At 32.6% G+C, this 14,916-nt stretch overlaps 1 protein-coding gene across 1 annotated transcript; it reads right to left on the bottom strand.

Moving 5' to 3' along the window:
* Nucleotides 1-7,669: 7,669 nt before the first annotated feature.
* On the bottom strand, nucleotides 7,670-11,474 carry LOC106403495. Its single transcript, XM_048758412.1, has 2 exons — nucleotides 8,656-11,474; nucleotides 7,670-8,338 (listed from the first exon to the last, which is right to left on the bottom strand). Exon 1 carries the CDS (start codon nucleotides 11,447-11,449, stop codon nucleotides 9,833-9,835), a length of 1,617 nt encoding a protein of 538 aa, XP_048614369.1. The 5' UTR covers nucleotides 11,450-11,474; the 3' UTR covers nucleotides 7,670-8,338; nucleotides 8,656-9,832.
* Nucleotides 11,475-14,916: the final 3,442 nt, after the last annotated feature.

The raw sequence follows: 14,916 nt of genomic DNA, 5'->3' as shown, positions 1-14,916 counted from the left end.
TTTGGGCCTACGTATACACATAAATGGATCTATAAATAATGGGCTTATATATATATTTAAACGATATACTCACTTTAAATTTAATATAAGTATAAATATATTATGAACTATAAATAAATTAACAAACATGAAAATATTATTTTCTTAAATATACGTATCAATATTCAAAATAGATAATTTGAATATTATACATATTTTCAATTCAAACCAAAATCATATATCCTACGCCATATATCATATACATATTTGAATATCATTTTTCCATGTATAATGTCATTTTATACATAATATTGATATGACAATTACGAATGTTCAAGAATATTTTAAAAACTATCTTAAAATAAAATTTTAAATCTAAAATAAAAACACAAACATATAATAGGTTATTAATAACAAAAATAAACTAATATTGTCATATCAATAAAAAAAATTTATATTATCATTTTTTATTTGGATAACATAATAAAATTTCATCAAATTCTAAGGAATCACTAATTTATGTAATATTAAAAAATATATGAGTAATTTAATCAACTTTTTAAAAAATACTATCAGATATTTTTTGTTTTATCGGATCAATGGTATCAGATCGCAAGTTAATAGTAAGTTTTTGGGTTTTTACCGGGTTATATCGGATTTTTAATAAACCAGATCTATTATATTGCCCGCAAAAATAGATCAGTTAATTATTTTAGTTGGTTTTCAATATTGCCATATCTTTAAAGATGAGAATCATTAATTCAAAACACACGCAGTTATAGTTTTTCCTTTTCTTTCGTTAGATAAATTATTTGAATAAAATTATACTAACAAATTATAAAAATAAGTAACCAAAAATATCCTTAAATACATAACAAATATATACAAATTATATAAATACATAACAAATATATATATATATATATATATGTTAAATTATTTTATATAAAAATACATAATATTATAATTAAAAAATATTGACCACAATTTTAAAAAAAAATAAATCAAACGCTTTCAAAGCGCGAGTCAAAATCTATTGAATATTTATAGAATTAAAACAACAAAATAATGACTGGATAAAAATATTATAATGCTTCCCTATTTTGTTTATTTATGCTTCAACAAATGTATTTTCTCCCATTTCTCTTATAGAGAGCAGACTATTTCTTATGATTTTATCAAATTTTTTTAAAAAAGTTTTTCTCATAGTTTTCTCAATTTTATTTTAAATTAGATATGGGTCCGTGCGTTGCACGGGTTTTGTTTGATGTTTAATTTCATAAAAAAACATAAAAAAACAATAAATCATTTTGTTATAGTTTTAAGATTTTTTTTGCTTATATAGTGTGAGATTTATTTTAGAATTAAGAGATCACTTCCCCCACATAAGTTTTAGTTAATATTTGTATATTCATAATCATGGTGCATACATGAATTGTTATCAACTTTGTACTTAAGACTATAAAAATATTGATACCTAAAAATTTAAACCAAACCCAACCTGAAGTAAGAATTAAAGTGAAATTAAAATATTTAAATTTAAATAAGGCTAATTGAGTCAATGTTAACAGCATAGACTTTCTTATAATTTAATGTATGTAATAACTTACTAAATGTTATTATTCTTGTTTACATATATATTATAATGTTTTCTTGGTCATTTAGTGAAGTTTGTATTATCATTTTAGGGTCTTTGAATTTTTTGTGCATCTGTTATCATATATACATTTTGGTTTGCATAATCTATGCATTTTTATTTCGTCATTTTATCATGTAACTAATGATAATTAAACCATCAATACATGCATCTTATAGCCACAAAACATTATGTGCATGTTGAAGACCATGTTTCAAGACCATGTTTCTGAAACTTGATTTTGTGAATAATTGTTTATAGAAAACATAACTTCTTAGCTGTAGTTTTGTGAAAAAGGAAATAGTTTTGTGGTGATAAATCTTAAATTGAATAAATAAATTATTTTATTATATGATGTAATAAGGTTAAAGAAGACACAATCCTGGAGGTAATTGAGATGTTCTTCTTAATTTTTAAATAAAAAACATTCAATATTATATAGATCATTTTAGAGACTTTAGATAACTTATTAACTCAATCATACCCCTAAATACTAAATTATAAACAGTAATTACTAAATCCTAAATTCAAATGTTATGGTATTTTTGGATGAATCTACTCTATTAAAATAGAGTCCTAGTTTTTATCTATTTGTAAAAGGTTGTTACTTAAGTTTAAATTGGTCTTACTAAGACTTACGTATATCATAAATGTTATTCATGATATAATCTTCAGCTAATGTATTTTCTCTACAAAATATATAAAATTTCTTAGTGTAACAAAAATCTAATTTCGTAGACCAGAAATCATGCGAGAGTGCTTCCAGAGGTTGATGCGGGAGGGAAGCAATAGAGGACAACTGTCTCAGAAAGAAGATCTATCGAGTCATCCTGCCATTAGATTTCCAAAACTCAGTCCTCAGGAACACCATCGCCTCTGCTCATAGGAAGGAGTAAAACCTATGGGTCAATTTATATTCTTCGCCATTTCCTCTTTTCTAAGATCGGTATTAAAAACATTTAGGGTTTTACGATGTATCTTCTCTTCCATTTAGGACTTTGATAGATCAAAATAACATGGAAGTCAACATTCACCAAAATGCAGTACCGTTGATCGTTCAAGTCTCGACCTTTTTGAATTTTATGGAAGAAAAGAGTGACAGGGTTATGCTTTATTGTTTCTTAGAAACAACTATATGGTTTTGATTGATGGGTCTTTTTTCGGGCGTGGCTGTGCTATCTATATCAAAGGCGTTAATGACTGGTAAAATTTTGACGTATATATAGTTCTATATGGGAGCATTGCAAAAAGTGTAGCTTATATGAATAATATATGAAGATTGACAAAAAGTGTAGCTTATATGAATAATATATAAAGATTGACATTGTTTATACAGGTCTGTTTTTAAGGAAGCAGAGGAGTGGCCATCTAAATACTCAAAGTTATTTGTTGAGGTTTGAGAAATTTCAAAGTATTTGTTTTTAATTGATTACTGACATGAAGATGTGTTCACTACTTGCTTATGTCTCATGATGTATAATAAATTTGGATTTACAGCTTGATGATGATTTAAAGCTTTCATTTACTGACAAGATGAGATTTGCCAAAGTTAATTTGGCTTTTTAAACAAAAAGGATAAATGCACTGATACTTATCTTGCTTTTCCTTAATCCTTGAGCTTAGTGGTGATTGTTTTGAATTGATGTTTGCTATTGAGGCACGTCTCTGTGCGTCCTATATATATTATTATATTTAACTTAAGTAGTTTTTACTATATTTTGCTTTTCCTCTCTCGAGACTGCCATCAGGCAGAAAATATCCAGTGATGTTGCTTTCATCTACAGAAGCATCGATGAGATATGTGCAGAGATGGATAGGATTGGGAGACCTGTTGTTGAAGATTCAGGGGTAAGATCTTAAACCATCATGTGATCACTACTCAGAGTTGCATCAGAATTGAATGGATAATTTTACCATTTTCAAAAAAAAAAAACATTCAGGCCCAGTTTTACACAATTTTGTAACTTGGACGAGCATTTGATCGTTTGTTTTGAGCACTTGGATGGATGAACGTAGGCATGGGCATTCGGAGTCCCAATCGGGTTTCGGTTTTATCCATTCGGGTTTATTAAAGTCAGCCCCATTCGGGTTATATAAAAGTTCGGTTCGAGACCGGTTCGGATTCTATCGGGTTCGGGTCGGGGTTAGTAAATCTTCAAAGAACCGGTATAACCCATTGTACTTTCGGGTTCGGGTACCAATCGGTTCTTCCGTTTTAAAATACCTGATTTGTACCTATCTTGTAACTAAAACATAAATGAAATCGGTTCTTCGGATTTAAAATACATGATTTGTACATATTTTAATAGCCAAAACATAAGTAAAATCGATTCAAAAATAAGAAAAAACATCAAACATGATCATTCAAAATCAAGTGAAAGATAAACATAGTTAGTGATAGAAAGAAAACCAGATAAATGAAATCATAAAACAAAAACTAAGTTCTCGTGAAATGAGAATTATTCAATGACAACAAAACCAAAATCTAAAAACTCCATGCTTCAACCGCTACATTCCACCATCAACCTTCATGTAACAAATAATTATTTTAGAAGTTTAATAATATCTTTAAATATTTTGGATACATATTAAGAATTAAGATCATATTTGGTAGAAGTTCTTTTGTAATTTTTAAATTTTTGGGTTCTATCGGATATCCATTTAGGTTCGGGTTCGGTTCGGATAATACCCATAATCCAAAATACCAAAAAAAACAAAATTCATTCGGTATTTATGTCGGGTTCGGATCAGTTCAGATTCATTTTTATCGGATCAGATTCGGTTCGGATTTTCGGGTTTGGTTTATTTGCCCAGTCCTAGATGAATGGATGGTAAGTGATTTGGTTATTCTACTTCTTATTCGTATAGTTCATGAATTATTTTTTGTAATATTTTATTACAAAGATCAAAAATGATGTCTATGAATTACAAAACAATGACTTTTCAAGAGTTATATGCTATCCTAAAAATAATTGTATCCTTGCTGGTTTAATTTCTGCTCAGTTTCCAGAGTATGGATATGCAGTTTTAGTATAGTGTCAACAGTGATGACCTTTCCATAGATGTTTGCCATTATTACAGATGGTTATAAGCCATATGTTTTTGCCATGAAAAAAAGATACAGAAGGCTCATTAATGAATCAATTGGTTATTTCAAAAGATCATCTGAAGCGACTATCTAAATTTTTATTAGATTTCCTTACTCAGGTCAACTCCAACCCAACTGCAAAACACTATTTTAACGTAATTTTTACACCAAATCTTCTCCAATAGAACTGCAAAAATCACACAATTTTAGTGCAACACTAAAATTTGAGACCAAATTTGGTGTGATCTAATTATTGAAATTACTTAACTAAAAATAAAAACCGTACTTAGCGCGGATTAGAATCTAGTATAATATTAAAAACTGGTATACAACTTATAGTGTTGCAAGCAATTTCTCTAATTTTTTCCATTTTAGATTTGTATTTTTTCCTATCTGTGCTTTATTATTAAATTCAAATCACTTGTTTCTCCTTTTCAGTAACAATAAATATGTTTTATTAAATTTATCCAGTATTAAATAATTTTTTTATTCATTATTTCTTAAGGATAAATTTTCGTAAATAACAATGTAATTGAAAATGAATTAAAAACTTTAATAAGATGACAATGAATCTTGATTTTTTATTGACCAAACACACATATATATATATAGATTCTTACGGTGACAATAAGAATAATCTATTTTATGACCAAACATGAAAATATATATTAAACATGTCTTTCATTTTGGTATGAGTAAACACATAAAGACATATCACAACAACATCCTAATTTTCGATCTTTGTTAATTAAATAGTTTTAGTATCATGTTTGTCATCAAATTATTTAAAAACAATTACTATTAAACAATTTGTTAGATTTTTTTTTGCAAGGACAAAAAAAATTATATTTTAGAAATTTATTTTATTCAGAATTAAAAAAATAAAATAAAAAATACTATCATATAATCTTTTAAAAATATCTTATGTTTATAATTTCAATATTAAATAAATTACTATCAAATAATTATTTATAGCTACTATTAAATAATTTTAAATTGCAAATTCTTACAATTCGTATTACTATTATTTTTACAATTTTTTTTTGTTAAATAAATAATTTTTAGTATCATGATAATCATCAAATTCTCTTTTGAAAATATATTATCAAATAAAGTTTTACAATCCTCCATTTAGGTTTTTTTTTAAAAATGCTATCAAATATTCTTTTAAGGTTTTTCTTAGGATTTAAGGAAAAAGTTAATATTACATAATATTTTACTGTTATCATGTTTATCATTAAATTATTAAAATCAAAAATTACTATTAAAAATATTTTACAGTTGATGAAAAAAAAAATAATATTTTACAGTTCTCTTTGGTCAGGATTTAAAAGGTAAAATAAATAAAAGCATCTTTTGGTTAGGATTTAGAAACACAAAAAAACTTATTTTATAAATCACTTTTATTTTGGATTTTAGAAAAAAATATTTTGAAATAGTGTCTGCTTTTTATTAACACATTTTAAAATATAATTGTTTTTATTAACACATGTCACAATCATATCAAGTGAAATATTTGAAGTTATTATTGGTTCAGAAAATATCTATTAAAAAGGAAATCTAGTTATTTATAACAAAACAATAAGTTTACATTTAAATTTTCGTTTTATTTACGTTTTACAAAAAAAAAATTCCTTATTTTATAATTAGTTTTTGGAAAAATTGCCAAATATGACTCACAATTTGATTTCAAATGTAAAGTAAACTCAAACTTGAATAAAATGCAAAAGTAACCTAAAAGACTATTGAAATTACAACCAGCCCCTTGTGAACAAACAAAAAAACCGAAATTTTTTTACGTTTATAACCTCCGTAAGTCGTCTGTCCAAACGACTTTATAGCGACTTACTGGAAAGTCGTCTAGTCTAGTTCTACTTAGAAATAATTTAAAAATTTTGTAAAAAATATTTTGATAAGTGAAAAATTGAAATCATGTAATAAACATATGTTTTAAGAGATATAAATTAAGATATAACAAAAGTTAATTGTTTTTAACATAGATGAGTGAAAGTAGTGAGTCATGATATTCATTGGTTTAGGTTTTGCCAACATATGTTGTAGTATTGTATGTGTTCTTAGAGTTAAATTTTGGAATGCATAAATATTTTTTTTGAAAACTTTAAAATTTACCTAAGTGTGTTTATTTCTGCGTATAGTAAACACTATTTAAATATAACTACGGCTTTATAACGTGGTTAGTTAGTTAATTTAGTCAATTTAGTTTAGGGGTTAAATTTAGGATCTGAGACGACTTACTCTGATGTACAGTATTCAACAGACGACTTACTAGTAAATCGTCCAAACCGGACCGAACCTTTAATTTTACAATGTACTTTTAAACCTAACCGAATTATTTACCAGCCACATATAAGGTGTTTTTTTTTTAATTCACTTTTTCGCGAAATTCAGAAAACCCTAACGTCGTTTTTCTCAAAGGCGATTTCGAAGAAGATTTCGGTCGATTCTCTCTAATCCATCGTTCTCACCGCCGGTTATCTCTCCGCTGTTATCACCATCGTTCTCACCACCGTTCTCACAGCCGCTTCCTCTATTTAAGATCTGACACTACAGGAAATGTGGTTAGTAATAGCGGACGAAAAGCGCTATCATTTTAGTTTAATAGCGTTTCCTTGGACGCTCTGACATCACCCGTTATAAAAAGTCCAACCCTTTTAATAGCGATTTTCCTCTGTGCTATTACTAAGTTTATAGCAATAGCGCTTTTTTGTTCGCAATTGTTAGTATTTATAATAACGTTTAATAAATGTTATTAGAACCAAATAATTTGATTTTTCCTAGTAGCAAAGATAGCAAATGTTTCGTGTTATTAATTAGTTTTATAATTATCCCAAAATTAATTAATAATAATTATTGAATTGATTTTTAAATAATTAATTCAAAAATATGAAATAAAAACAAAATAAATTATTAAAATTCTAAAAATCAATATAATTATTCAAATCTCATAACACAACATTATCACATTCATACAAACCATCACACAAGCATACAACATATCATCAATCTACCACTAATAAACCTTCACAATCATCCCTAACATATACACTATCATCATCCATATCATCACCCATATCATCAACTTCTTGGACAGGTAAAGGAGCACCACCTAAATCCTCTTCTGTTTCCAACTCATGATAACCTCTAGGTGGTGCTCTCATAACAACATACCAATTTGAAGCATCATCCTCCCTAGAGTAGAAAACCTGTTTCGCTTGAGAAGGTAGAATGAATGGATCTTTCAAATAGGCTGCTTGGTTCATATGAAGGTTAACAAGAGTGAAGCCATCTTCTTCCTTCACACCATTCGCTGTGTTTGCCCAGTTGCATCTAAAGAGTGACACTTTGAACATGTGATAGTCGATGACCAAAATCTCCTTTATCACTCCATAGTATGTAATCATATCCGCGACCTGTCTCATATCTCTTGCACTTGATCTACACATGCTAAAGGCTTCATAAGTTACTCCACTGTTTTGTGTCTTCAGCTTGACCGCATCAGTATGAAACCGTTGGCCATTGATGATGAATCCTTTATGTGCTAAAGCAACATTTCTTGGTCCAAATGCCAACCACCTTATCTCCTTAGAATGACTATCTTTTGAGTCTAAATGAATCTGCCGCAGGAAATCAGAGGATTATCATCAAGCCGAGGTACTTAAATTATAATCAAAACATGATAATATGTACCACGAAACCAATCATCAATCTACAAGCTAACCAGTCATCAAAATACTAAAAATCCAGACAGTTTCATGAAGCTATAAGCTACTCAGACATCAATTCGCTAAAATATGGACATGTTCTTCAAGATACAAACCAGGCATCATGATACAAGCTAACTAGTCATCACCAAACAAGCTAACCAGTCATCACCAAACAAGCTAACCAGTATTTACAATAATAATCAAGAAAAGAATTTGGAGTTTGTAACCTTATTTTTAAGCCATTCTGTAAAGTGTTCAGTATGGTTTTTCCATAACAAAGTTTCATTTTTAGCCAATCGAGCATCCTTAGCTTGCAACTCTTCCAAATGCATCCTGATTTTAAATTAAACAACAGTATATGAAAATGAAATTATGAGTAAAACAAGTAGAAGAAACATAGAGAATTACTTACTCAAGAAAGGGATCCAAAGATGCCATGTTCATTAGCACATATCGATGTGCAATGTCTCTATCTTTATCTGACAGGGTAACCTCTATACCCTTCTGCAGAGGTCGGCCTTGAACCACCATTCTATCAGCCTCAACATCTTCATTACGATTAACTGCTTCTTGAACTGGTACTGATTCTTTAAGGAACTCTAAACAAAATGCAACACATTCTCCAGCTAAATACGCCTCAGCCATACATGCTTCTGGCCTTGCATAATTCTTAACAAAAGCCTTTAGTGTTTTCATGTACCTATAACTCAGGAAATATGAATATTAGTCAAACATCATTGTGGGAAGTGGATATATTGAAGAGAGATGTTGATCAAACCTTTCGAAGGGATACATCCATCAGAAGTGAACTGGTCCTCCCAACCGTGCCTCTCTTGATAAATGTAGTGGAAGGTGAAACATGATATCAAAAAGGGCTGGAGGGAAGAAGCGCTCCAGCTGACACATTGTCTCCACAAACTCTGTCTCCATGGATATAAGTTTCTCTGGGTCAATGACGCGCTGACACAACCTGTTGAAGTAACTGAATAATCTATTTATGGCTATCCTAGGACCCCTATGTAACAACCCTCTTAATGCAGCTGGTAACAAGTTCTGTACTAAGACATGATGATCATGCGACTTTAAACTACCAATATTTGGAGGGTTTACTGAAACACTATTCGCAATATTACCACAATAACCATCAGGGCCTCTAAACTTAGCTAACCTTTGGCAGAAAATGGTCTTCTCTCTCTTTGATAACCAGTAGGCAGCAGGAGGTAAGTATGTTTTCTTTCCCCTCACCTCTGTGTGCAAGTGCTTTCTGATTCCAATATCTTCTAAGTCTTTTCTTGCTTTCAACCCATCTTTTGACTTCGCACTTTGCATCAACAAAGACAATATAGCATCGGACACATTCTTTTCTACGTGCATAACATCAATATTGTGACGAACAGGCAACTCCTAACACATTAAACAAGAAACTGTTAGACATATTGATCTCTCCTTCCAGTAATCAGATAATATAGGTAAGTTACTATAGTTTACCTTCCAGTAAGGTTGATCAAAGAATATTGATCTCTTCTTCCACCGCCATAGTTCATTTGATTCTTCACACTCTTCTTCTTGTAACCTCTCATCATCTTCCAACTCTAGTCTTTTCCTTTTTTTTTTCTTCTCTAGAGGTCTACCAAAATCATTCGTAAAAGCTTGTAGTGTCTCATATATCTCAGCGCCTGTTTGTATCCTATTAGCATTCCCTTCCTCCACAGTGTTGTCAAACCAAGCTTTTTTATATCTGTAACGATGGCCAGGTGGTAGTCTCCTTCTGTTACTCATGTAGACAAACTTGCGGCTAAACTTAAGCCACCTTGCAGGTGTATCCTTTCCACATACATTGCAGGCTTTTTTCCCCTTTACTTTACATCCAGACAGTGTTCCTAAGGCTGGATAGTCACTGATACTCCAAAGCAGCAAGGCTCTGAGATTAAAGTTCTCCTTCGCAAATGAGTCATACACTTCAATACCCTCAGCCCACAAATCCTTTAGATCGTCTATCAGTGGTGCTAGGTAAACATCAATGTTGTTACCAGGAGCAGTAGGACCAGGGATCAACAAAGTCAGCATTATATTCTCAGCCTTCATACACATGGTTGGAGGCGTGTTATAGTTCACTAACAACACTGGCCATGTGCTGTGATTGGTGCTTTGCATGGAGAAAGGGTTCATCCCATCTGTAGAAATCCCAAGTCGAAGATTCCGTGGATCAGCAGCAAAGTCTGGCCATTTAGCATTCACTTGTGCCCAAGAGATAGAATCAACAGGGTGCCGCATTGTACCATCTTCAGTGGCATTGCTATAGTGCCAACGCTGATCTTCAGCCATCCTTTGTGATCTAAACATCCTCCTAAACCTGTCCTTGATTGGAAAATATCTAAGGACCTTTGCCGGAATCCCCACCTTTAACTCATTACTGTGCTTATCCATTTCCCATCTTGAAACTTTGCATCTTGGACAGCTTTCTAGGTTCTCATACTCCTTCCTATACAATATGCAATCATTCTTGCAAGCATGAATACTGTCGTAGCCGAACCCAAAGATCTTCAGAAATTTCTTGATTGCAGCTAAACTCTTGGGAAGAACATTGTCTTCAGGTAGCAAATCCTCAAGTAAAACCAACAGCTGATCAAAGTAGTTCTCCGACACACCACTTTTAACCTTGAATCTGTAAAGTCCCATGATAGCTGAAACCTTTGTGTGCTTGAGACAATCCGAGTATAATGGCGTTTGAGCGTCTCTGAGCTTTTTCTTAAACTCAATTTCCTCTGGTGATTCATCGTCTTCGTTGTCAGTTGTCTGGTTTGGACCACCTTCGTCCATGGAGAATGTTGTCTTAAACAAATCAAACGCCTCTGTTTCATATTGAAGAACACTGTCTTCTGCAGAATCTCTTTTTTCTCCATGAATACTCCAACGAGAACTCTTATACTTCTTATCCATACCCCTAATCACCAAATGCTCCACAATTTTATCCAGTGACTGATGGGTCAAATTGCGGCAGTCTCTACAAGGACATAGCATTTCAGACAGACTTCCCAATCTTTTTGCGGACGAATTCACAAAATTAGTTGCTCCTTCTGAATACTCGTGGCTATTCCTACAAGAATCAGACAAAAGAAATTAGCTTTATTTCAATCGGCGAGTAGAAATGAGATCGAGGGATTTTAGGTTATACCTTGGAAGCCAAATCCACGACTTATCCATTTGCTTACTTTCAATCGGCGAATACAGGAACAGCTGGTTTGATTTTAGCTCGAGAGATATATGTGCTTTCTTTAGGTTTTTTTCGATTTTAGATCGCGAGATAGAAAGGAGTTTCGACAGAAAGAGAGATGTTGTGTTCTGAAATTTTCCGAGTGCAATCTTAGTAGTTTGATATTCCGTGTTTTTAACGGTTTTAAACTCGTTTTGGAGCAATTAAATGGTCGGTTTTAATTAATGTTTTGGTCTATTTGATGCGTTTTGGTGTTCTTAAGTGTAATATGCAGGTTACTAGATAGCTCGTTTCTTTACCACATTCTACCACTCTTTAATAATCCTGAATGGCCAGACTCATCAATAGTTTGGTACCTCACCTACACCTTACCCTTTTATTTCATCTTCATGCATTCTTACACACTGATCATATGTGCATACATGTGCAAAAACAATGGAGAGATTAGGGTAGACATGGTTCATCCGACTGCTTAGGTAGGATCGGAACCTTTAGGTGGTTAGACACGGACCTGTGTGTCTAGAGGTGTAAATAGAAAAATTGGGTGTTGTAAGTGTGTGATTGCATCGCAGTGTATATATTCGATTCCGGTTTGTATAAGTTTTCCTAAAAAAAAAAAAAAAAAAAAAAAAAAAAAAAAGATATGATTCGATCGATTACCACAAAACATTTGCAAGTAATCGGTCCAAAAAAAAAAAAAAAAAAAAAAAAAAAAAAAAAAAAAAAAATTTATTCATGTTTATATCTCATTCAGTATATTTGATTTAGACATTTTATTTTTATTTTATGTACTAGAGATGATGCTTTGTTTAAATTTGGGGTTAGAGTTTGAGATTTGTTGGTTTTTGATCATTTGAGACTTGAGCAGTTCGAAAACATGGTTATCAATATACTCGGTCTCTCCAGCGATTTTGCATAATGTTTTGCATTTTTTTTGTTATCGCTGATACCCACAAACACTTGAGCCTCACCTAATTAAACACTAAAACAGCCTCCCAAACACCAAGCCCGTTATACCTGATGGAGATATCTTTGGTGGAAAGGTCACGCCCTTTTTAATGAATGTAAAGAGTTGATTACTTGAAACTGAGACTTGCAGGTCTGAAATATGGAAAGGTTTGCGCGGTCTTGGTGGGGATTTGGAATGAAAGCCTTGACAGTCTCTGATTTAAGTGGTTAGCGAAATCACAAGGTAAGGTCTACTGAGGGTTAGTGAGCTCCCAAATTTTAATCCGCTTCACTTGAGGACAAGCAAAGATTCAAGTCTGGGGGAGTTGATATTCCGTGTTTTTAACGGTTTTAAACTCGTTTTGGAGCAATTAAATGGTCGGTTTTAATTAATGTTTTGGTCTATTTGATGCGTTTTGGTGTTCTTAAGTGTAATATGCAGGTTACTAGATAGCTTGAAAGAAAAGAACGCATTCGGGATTTATTCAGAAGCAAGATGGACCGAACAATGGACCGAATGAAGTATTGATCGCACAGAGCACTAGATCGACCGATCCGGATATGTGGATCGACCGATCCTAGGCTTTCATACACGAGATCGACCGATCCGGGCCATGTGGATCGACCGATCTCAGGCGCTACGGGCTCCACACGCACAAACGAGCTTTTCACTCCTTTTTACCCACTCCCCTCAATAATTCACAAAAGAACTCGACCTTTGAGACTCAGAAAAGACCAGGGGCGACCAAGAAGGAGATTTACAAGTTCTAGAGAGAGATTTGAGAGTTTTTGTACTTGTTTTGTGTGATTTGTGAAGATTTGTAAAGGAGTTCATCTCAAAACCATTTGGAGAAGATCTTCTGAACCTTTACTCTGTTTTAATACAATCTTATCATGTTTTCTTCATCAAAATCGTTTTGTTCTTGCTTAGTTATGTGTGAGTAGTCATCTAGTTGGGTTTAGGGGTTCTCATAGGGGATTTCTTGATGTTTTGATTCATAAAACGTGTGTAGACTAAGGGATTACGTTTTGGTTCTTCATCTAATGGATTTCTTACTGCTTGAACTGAATTGATCACTTAGTTCATGATTTCAGATTGTTTGATGCACCGAAAGTGATTGTTTGAACTTCCGAAAATACTTTAGATGAGCAAAGTGTCCTTAACCCTCGGAAGTTGATGTTATTGCGCTTTGTGAACATATTGAACCTGTTCTTAATGCTTGTTTAGAAATTGAAACTCAGCGGAAGTTAGTGTGGAGATTTCTATAACATAGAGAATTAGCGCTACGGAAGTAGGTTAATTCTAATATCGTGTTTGAGTTCTAGACGGTTCTTAATATATCCCTGTGTCTGCCATTAATTGTATCTTGATTAAAAAGAAATCCCTGAGAATTCCCAATGCCCAACGTTTGTTTTAAAATAGTTTTCAAATCGTTTAAATCATCTTTTTACAGCTTGTTTATGTTTTGTGACACTAAGAAAATTAAATAAAAACCATCAAAAATATATCTTGATTCGCTGTAGCTATTAACTTGTCTGCAACTCTACGTGTGATCATCGGTCCCTGTGGATTCGATCCCGCATTACTACTGCGTACTTTACTGTGCACTTGCAGTTAGATAATCGGGTTAAAACTCGAGACATCAAGTTTTTGGCGCCGTTGCCGGGGACCATTTGGTCACCCTAGAGTTAATGATCAGTTTAAGACTATAGCATTTTCTTTATTTTGTCTAATGTTTCTGTCTTTCTCTTTCTGTTTGTGTTTTCAGGTGAATGAGCGGATTTCATACTAGAAGCAAAGGATCATCGAATTTAATACCTTTGGAGTTAGAGCTCGGCCGCCTAGAGAGACAAGTGAAAAAGAAAAGACTTGAGTCCGCTGAAGAGGTTGAAATGGCTGAACACCAAGAAGACCAATTTCAGGACAACCCGCAAAATCCAATTCCTGTAAATGAACGAGAAGGCAACAATGCTGGTGATAATCAGCAGGCTGGTGTAGCTGCAAGACAACAGGCTGGAGACTATGGCATGCCTAGGATGACGCTTGCACATTATGATACACCAGATGCATTCTATGCCGATCGTTCTGGGATTCGCCCACCTCCCATTGAGAGAAGAGACTTTGAGATCAAGACTGGTCTCATTAATTTGGTGGAGAAAAATCCGTTTCATGGAAACCCGTCTGAGGACCCGATGTATCACTTGGAGCATTTTGAGCGAGTCTGTGACACCAGCAGACATAATGGAGTTCCTCAAGGCGCTTTGAAATGCAGGTTGTTCCCGTTTTCCTTAGCTGATAAAGCTATCAGATGGTTAAAGTCCATCC

The sequence above is a fragment of the Brassica napus genome, chromosome C5 (assembly GCF_020379485.1).
Source record: "Brassica napus cultivar Da-Ae chromosome C5, Da-Ae, whole genome shotgun sequence".
Classification (NCBI taxonomy): domain Eukaryota; kingdom Viridiplantae; phylum Streptophyta; class Magnoliopsida; order Brassicales; family Brassicaceae; genus Brassica; species Brassica napus.
This window is presented reverse-complemented; position numbering and strand designations above follow the sequence as displayed.